This window comes from Condylostylus longicornis, unplaced genomic scaffold (genome assembly GCF_029603195.1).
Source record: "Condylostylus longicornis isolate FDR11 unplaced genomic scaffold, ASM2960319v2 ptg000017l, whole genome shotgun sequence".
Taxonomy (NCBI): domain Eukaryota; kingdom Metazoa; phylum Arthropoda; class Insecta; order Diptera; family Dolichopodidae; genus Condylostylus; species Condylostylus longicornis.
Window position 1 is genome coordinate 3,662,112 of NW_026577986.1, and position 8,974 is coordinate 3,671,085.

General features: G+C 21.9%; 1 protein-coding gene across 5 annotated transcripts in view; it reads left to right on the plus strand.

The window, feature by feature from the left end:
* Window positions 1-8,703, plus strand: part of LOC129606053 (inactive dipeptidyl peptidase 10) — a 178,137-nt gene extending 169,434 nt beyond the window's left edge. For 4 of the 5 annotated variants that reach the window (XM_055516111.1, XM_055516113.1, XM_055516112.1 and 1 more), the window contains 2 exons: window positions 2,821-3,125; window positions 8,440-8,703. In XM_055516111.1, coding sequence (XP_055372086.1) covers window positions 2,821-3,125; window positions 8,440-8,502 — 368 coding nt within the window. In that variant the 3' untranslated portion in view covers window positions 8,503-8,703. Of the gene's footprint in view, window positions 1-2,820; window positions 3,126-3,636; window positions 4,020-8,439 lie in introns of those variants that run through there. The other variant, XM_055516114.1, reaches the window with a different exon arrangement.
* Window positions 8,704-8,974: the final 271 nt, after the last annotated feature.

Below are 8,974 nucleotides of genomic sequence, written 5' to 3' on the forward strand. Positions count from 1 at the left end.
TTCAAGCAAATCGGTTGAATAGTTTCTTCAAAATGTTCAAAAATGTAAAACAGGCCCGCTAAAAAGTGCAGTTCCCGAGGCCTGATATATACCAAAAGTTGATCGATCCGTGCCATGGTGGAAACAAACTTACATATAAAATTTCATCAAAATCGGTTCAGCCGAACTTGAGATACACGCGTGCACACACAGACCGACAGACGGACAGACCGACAGACCGACAGACCGACAGGTTGCTAAAAATAGTTTATTTACACTTCCCTACTATGGAGAAGTACGTTCCCACCGAAAACTCGATATGCAAAATTTGTTGCCATCACATAACCTACCTATTGTTTACACAATACGGTCGGTAAAAAGAACAAAATTATAAAAAAATTTTATGATCTCTTGAAAAATTGACTTATTTTTTTGATTAAAGATTGCGGCATCCAATAAATTTATTTATTAGAAAATCGCATAACCTTCAAAATTTTTAATACAATAAAATTATTATTGCTATAAGGATATTTTGAAATGATATTCGATAACAAAAAAAAATTCAATTTTATTCATGATTTAAGCTGAATTTTTTTTTTATGAAAATAAAATTTAATAAAAATTTTATGTAATTTTAAAATAAATTAAATTTTTAAAATGTCTACGTAGATAAACAGATTAATAATTATTTAATTGAAAAACATAAATTTCAAAAAAAAAAAAAACATTTATTTAAATTGAAATAAACAATGTTGTATTGTTTCAGAGCCGAATTTCGAAATTTTTAAAGACAGCTGATTTTTAAAGACAGAATTGATCTGAGTTCTATTTGATTGAATTAAATTAGATATTGGACAGCTTCCTTGCCTAGAATTCTGAATTTTTTCTGTATGTACAACTTAAAACTCCCAAAAAAGCAGAGTAGTGACTCTTCCATAATATTCGACGACGCATTCCTGTGAATTTTAAAATTTTCCCATTTTTATTATGATATGAAAAGAAAAAAAAACGCCTTCTTTGTAGATTTTTTTATTATGATTATCCCGTTTCCAAAAAGTAATTACATTCAGAAGAAAATTCAGATCTCAATTACAATTGTTCCGTATACTCCCTAAAATGGAACAACAAATCTTCAATTTTTTTTAATTCAAAATCAATTAAGTCCGCTTAAAAAACATCCCACAAATCCTTAATCCGAACCTGTAATATTAAAAAATAAATAACAAAGATTTTCATGTTTATTTATTTTATTTCTCTCCTCTTAATCATTTAATTTATTTTTTATTAAAAACAAATAAACAATTTTTTTAATTTAAACAGGTTGATATACAAAAATTATTACCAAAAAATTTTATGTTTACTTATTGATAATAATACGATTATTACCTTGTTATTAATTTTATGTACAAATATGAAAAATTCAGTCTATATCTGAAAGTATCAACAATTAAGGACCATAATATTTGGTTTTCAAAGATTATTTTACCTCATTTTCACTGAAAATTAATATGAAATACAAAAAAATTTTAATTAAAATTTAATTATAAATTGAATATATAGTGCGTTAGGGTGGGTCACAAGAATTTTTCTGTTTAAATCCATAATAGTGATGTGCGAATACTAAATACTCGTTATTTCAATGCTAGTTACTTTGAAAATTCAATGTAACTGGTTCCTTGTAGAACAAGAATACTCGTTACTCATTACTAGCAGATAATTTTCATATTGTACCTAATACTAAACTAGTATTATTTCTATCATATAGTTAATGAGATAATCAGAATGTGACAGATTTTATTAGAGTTGATTCATGTGTCAATTGTGTTGTATAGGTGCGATTATGACATTGTTATGTTAATTACATTAAAATATTGTACTAATGTATAAATGCAGAGAATTTATGAATTTATACATTTAAATACTACCAATTATTATCGCATGTAAACACAAGAGTAAAATTAAAATTTAGTTTGAAGAGCGTTAGCGTCACATTGACATTATAATTATGACTCAAAAAATGTATTACTGGATTTTAATAAAGAAATTGAATATGCTCTTATTAAAGAAGTTCTGATATCTTGGGAACCATAACTCCAATCGTCTTAATTCCGATATTCTCCCGACCCTGTAATAGAAGCTAAAAGAATTAATAAAGTCCCAAAAAGTGGCACAATTTTTTTTTTGGACCCCTATTTTTTGAGCATTTGGCGCGGTTATACTTTTCAATTTTTTTTCGCAAATTGATGTTCTTTATCGAAATCGAGGAATACGTTTATTTAAATAATGTCTGTCTGACTTCTGGTTGTCTAGATGCAATATTACAAAGCCTTAAAAAAATTTTTAGGAGTACCTAGTCACTAGTAAAAAGTAACGGATATCGATCTGTAAACGAGTATTCATGAATATCATAAAATAGCCGGATTGCACATCCCTAATTCATAATATTTAAAATATATGTTAATTTGTTTAGGTTACAAATTTGTAATCAAGCACCGCAGATTTCCTATAGTTTGTGGCTTCCTATATCTCCCTAAAAACCCGATTTTTTTTTAAATTTTCTGATTTTTCCCGGAAAACAATGTACGCCGCAAAACCATCTGTCCTCTGTAATGTCATAGTCTATGACCGGACAAAATTTATTTTATTGTTATATGAATATTTTTTGATTGCCCTTACATTTTTGAAGACAAAATCTCTGAAAAACCAAAACATACGTCTTAAACTGTCGGCCCACCCTAATTTACACATCAATTTAGCTGTTAATTTCCATATTTTAACAATATATCATAATTTTATATTATGTATTACAACAATTTCATTAAAATATTATTATTATTATAGCATCAACATATTCTGAACGTTATTTAAGTTTTCCAAATGTTACCGATAATTACAAGGGTTATGAAGAGGCTGATTTAACAAAATATGTAAATAATTTACGTGAAAAATATTTTCTATTAGTACATGGTACAGCAGATGATAACGTACATTTTCAACAATCAATGATATTAGCAAAAGCATTAGCATCAAAGGGTGTTCTATTTAAACAACAAATATATCCAGATGAAGGTCATAGTTTAGCTGGTGTTAAAAGACATTTATATCGTTCTATGACCGGATTCTTTGATGATTGTTTTAAAAAACTGGTAAGTTAATTTTGATTACCAATTTTTAAGATCAATTTTTGTTAAAAATAAAAATTGTATTTATTATTTTTTTTTTTTATTTTATATAAAGTGAACTTTTAATATTAGTTGAAAAAAGAAAGAAAACTTTATTTCAATATTTTGATATTTTTATTTAGAAGAAAATTTTAAACACTCAATTTATTTAATTATTATTTTATTTATTTTTTCAACTTTATAAATATTTATAACTATTAATTTTCTAATTTTCGAAATAAAATAAAAAATAAAGTGTTATACTATTAGTTAACTAAAAATATTCCTCTATTATATATAAAATTTTCACAATTTTCCCTTTTTTAATATCTTTTATATTATTTTTGTAATCATTTTATAACAATTTTTAAAAAAAAAAATGTCATCATTATAAATTTAATATTATATTATATAAAAATAAAAATAAAATACAAAAAAACCAAAAAAACCAAAAAAAAAATTAAAATTATTTGCATCATACTTTTCATTGGTCTAGATTGAAGATGATCCACAAGAGAGTTCTGCTGAACATTTTCTAGAATTCCTATAAAAATCTTATATAAAAACTGAAATTAATAAGCGAAACGCAAGAGTACCTTAATCATTTTAATCAAAAAATATTCATATAACATTAAAATAATTTTAATTTTAATATAAAAAACAATATTAAAAATGTTAATGAAATATAACAAAATATTTTCATAAAAAACATAAATTAAATGTTGCCAACAGAAAGTAAAAAACCAAAATTGTGAATTTCATTCAGTGTGAATGTGTGAGTGCATACAATACAAAGAATAAATAAAATAAAAGTCAAGACGAAACTCTGAATTTTCGAATAAAGAAAAACCAAAAATATTTAGAAATTTAAAAAATTATTGAATTTAAAATTTAAAAGGATGAAAGCTAATGAAAGAAAAACTATTTATAAAGTAGACCAAAATTATTTTTAAAAATTTAATAATTAGAAATATTTAGAAATTTAGAATTTAATTATTAAAAATTAATTAATAATAAAATAAATCAATAGAAAAAAAATAAATTTAATTAATATTAAAAAAAAACATTTAATTAACAATTTCGAAAAACAAAAAACAAAATTTCCGTGTTTAAAATTAATTAAAAAATTTTAATTAATAATTAAAAAAAATAATAAATTAATGTAATCATTTGTATAACATAATAATTATATTTAATTGTCATCATCATCACCATCAGTCATCATTAATTGTATAATCATCGCATACGAACACAAGTCTATCCAAAATCGAACACAAAAACCTTATTATAATTATTATTATTAACCTTTACATTTTTTCGATTCACTGAGAAAAATATGCATTTTCTATATATAAATGTAGGTAAAAAGAAAAAATAATATACAAACCCTTTTTTTACTAAATACAAATAATGTATGTATGTATGTATGTATATTGTAAATTACTTATTTATTAGTAAATTACTGAAAATAATCAGCAATTAGTATTAGGTATTTTACAATATTTAATAAATTGTTAATAATTATTGCTTTTTTATTATAACAATTATATATTGAATTTTTAAGTTTTATTTATAATATTATTCGTTAATATTAATTTTATTTATACTCGTAATTGAAATTATTTGAATTTAAACTTGTATTTATTTCGATTACACTAATAATAATGAATAATATCAGCATATATAAAATAAATGTAAATTTATTTGAAAAATTAATTACAAGTTTAGTTTGTATTGTGTAATTAAAGAAACTGCTTTAGTTATTGTTTTAAAAATGGTTTCTATTATTATTTTGAATGCTATATGAGATTAGAATTGTACAGAGTAACAAAATTATTTATTATTTTAAAAGTATATTACACCTGTTTCAATTCAATTATTAAATTAGATACACTAATTTACATGTAACTAATACATGCAAGAAATTTACAAATGAATTGAAGAATTATTTCATTATTAATTGAATTTTAATTTCTAAAATTATTGAGTCAATATATAAATAAGCGCATATGTGTTATAATTGAAAATATTTGAAAAAGGTGTCTAATATACTTATTATTCTTTCGTACACAATCGAATTTTGACTTTAATTTTTTTGACTTCTGTTTGAATAAAGGAAGACAGTTGTTTGACGTATGTTAAATAAATAAATAAATAGCAACGATTTCCCGTTAATTATCCCGCATTATTGATTTTTCTGACTCCATTCATATTTTTAAATTTTTCATTATTATTATTTAGAACATAAAATAGTGTTGTTTTGAATATCAAATTTTCAAATCAAAATAGTTATGCTGAAAAAAATTTAATTTCAAAATTATTACTCGATGCAATGTGACCCAATGCGAAAAGAAGAAAATGAGAACAATTTAAAATGAGTTGGGACATTAAATGCCTGCTCAAATTTAAACTCTTTTACCTATGAATATTGAAATAAATACAATAAATAAACAAAGAAATTTTGATATAATATGAGATGAAAAAATTTAATTAATTATAAAAAATTCGATTGTGTTACAACTTGAACAATATAAAAACTTAAAACACACACACATTTCATATTTACATAATTCTTATATTCTACATTGTTATTACATAAAATCTTTCTTTCCTGCATTAGTACACTAAAATGTAAATTCATTTAAATTTTTTCTCTGTGTATTATTTCCTGCCATTTTTTTCCCTAGCTTTATTAGTTTTAGCTATTTTTCAGTTGTAAAATATAATTTTTAAAAATTATGAACTCTTAGTGAAAATTTTAATTTTGTTTAATTAATATTTTCAATTGTTGACCATTGATATTTTGACATAATTATGAATTTTTAATATTTACTTTATGAAATTTTAATATTAAATATATTTAGCATAATAATGCAAATTTTTCTACACCGAAATTTTAGAAAATTTACGAAAAATAGTACTCTAGTAAGAAATGTTACTTTCACTCTCAACTCCAAAAATTCTAACAAAACAAAAATATTTCGCATATAGGCAAACAATTTTTGGAATCTTCAATTGATATTCGCTATTTATTAAGGTACTATGCAAGCGTTGTTAACTGTAGCTGCCTTTAGTTAGGAATTTTGACTATAATATCGGTAAACAGTATTCGAACAAAATATTACATAGAAGAGCATTGTTAACAGATGATTTTTCTGCAATTTCATTTTTGGTCTCTTAATACGTACGATTACCACTTATGTACGATTCGTCACCATGTTGTCAATATCGATCAGTTCATTTTATTCTATCTTCCATATTTCATGAAATAGATTTATTTATATTTTAAAAGCGATTATTCAAATCTACGAATTTTTATTATTAAAACACTATCTGATTATTAAATTTTAATTAATTTCGAGTCCTTGAACCATTAAACTATTTCCAATTTCAATTCAGCATAATATGCATATAGTATTATAGAAACAATTATGTAATTAATTTTAGAAAAATTAATGACCCTCTTTATGAAATATTAACGAAATTTAATTAACAATTCAAGTTGCTAATGAAAATACGTGATTCTGATACTACAAATCCTCTATAATTTCCACTTAACAAAGAAAAAATATCAACATTATTATTAAAATTTCTCTATATATGTTCAAGTTTGTGCGTCAATGCGAATTACAAAAATGCTTTGACAAACAAAATAAACTTTAATAATAATATAGTTTTTATTTCAAAAATGTTATTCTTTCATTTTAAAAATTTATTATTATAACCCTTAATATCGGAACTCGGAGTATTAAATCAATTAACATAGATGACACCAATTATCATTAAACAACATTAAAATAATATTTTCAACTATTTTTGTTACAAACATAGAAAAGGAAATTATGAAAAATTTAAAAAAAATATTATCTGTGAGCAACTGATAAGGATTAAATTAATGCTAAATTTAAGGTTTAAAATATTTTAATTTTTCTATTGATTGGGTACCATTCATATCAGCTCATTTTATTCACTAAATACCGAGAGGTATAATAGAATTTTCAAATTGTTTCAATTTAATTCGCAATTCTCTATAAAATAAAACCATAATAATAGCACAATAATTTTAGAGCATTTTTATTTTTCAATTTTTTCACAAATTTTATCCCAGCTATATCAAATAGCTTTGTGTAATTTTCGTTATAGATTAAAAAAAAAAAACTATACACGTCTATGTTAAAAATTTGTAGAAAAAAATGAACAGTGCAACAAACATAAAAATTAATTAAGCGAACGTAATTTGATTATTTATATTTTAATGAACTGGAAATGGTGAACAAGAACAATCAGACATTTTATAACATTGAATATTGTGTATTTTATTTGCATTATTGATTTTAAAGGATATTTTCTATAGTACATCGTATGATTTTGTTGTATCTACATTTAAATGAACGTTTTAGGAGGATATAAACAATTTAAATTTAATTTTACAATTATTATATTTTATTTGTATTTTAAAATATTGATGAAACAAGAATAGGAAATTAAAATAATTTTTGATAGTGAATCACAACAGAATTTTTTTAAAAATTTTTGTGCAGAAAATTATTTTAGCTTTTGTATTTTTGAAATTGAAAAAATTTTTTAACTATAATTTCAAAATAAAATTTTAACCTACACATAGCATGATTATAGCCGGAAGGAGGGGGGGAGGCACTGAAATTTTAGTAAATAGCATTTTATTAAATATTTATTGTAAATAATCTGGTAAAAATTTCATATTAAAAATTAAGGTCATTGGGGCCATGTTTAAAAATTTTTTCACCTAATTTAAATTATTTGAACATTATGAACTTTGAATTTAATTATTTACATTTTGTATGAATTTCTAGATATTTTTTGTGGAATGGAAATTTAGTCTACTGATATTATATTAAATTTCTTACTTACAAGAAGGAAAATTTTTAAATTAAAAAAAATTAACCCATTACGGAAATTTGAAAAAATTTAGGATTGATTTCTGTATTTTATTGTATAATGCTTAAAATGAAAATTAAAAATTATTCCAAAAATTTATTTATTTTTTTTTATTATTATTTAATTCATTTTTGCTTTTTAAAATATTTAAATTTAAAAATATGTCTATGGATAACCTTGCATTCCTGTTAAACTTTTTAAGTGTCTATATATTAAAATTTTGAATAATCAATGTATATATTTTTATAAAATAATAATGTAAATCTATATGTTAATATTAATTTAAATAAAATTATATTTAATATATTATTGCATAATTTAAATATAATTACTCATTTATTTATATTATAAATATTATTATATATTTCTTTTATTTTTACAGGTTCCACCAGAGACAAAGGCTGGTTTAGGTAATGGTGGAACAGGTGGAACTGGTGAGCAATAAATTAGACTTTCTAAAAAATAAATTTAAAATGAACGCCAAACGTTCTCGTTTATATAAATAATAATTAAATAATATGCTAGAATAAAATCAAAATAATTAAAAATTTAAGAAAATATTATTTAAAAATAATTATTTAGCTAAATATAAAAATTTCTTCCATTATTTATTTGCAAGAAAACTTAAACCAATAAAACAAAAGCAAAAACACTATAAAATTTACTTTTACTATAAAAATACCTTTAAGTATTTAACTATGTAAAGAATTCTTTAGAGCAAATTAAAACAAAACAAAAACTCAAAAAAATTAATTTAAAAATTAAAAAAAAAACAAAAATTATTTTATAATTGTAAAATATTATGGTTGTGATAATTAAAAAGCAAAAATAATTTTAATATTATTATAAAATTAATAAAATTACTCAAATCTTACACAAAAGAAAAAATTTTAAGGTTAATTTTAAATTTAAAATTT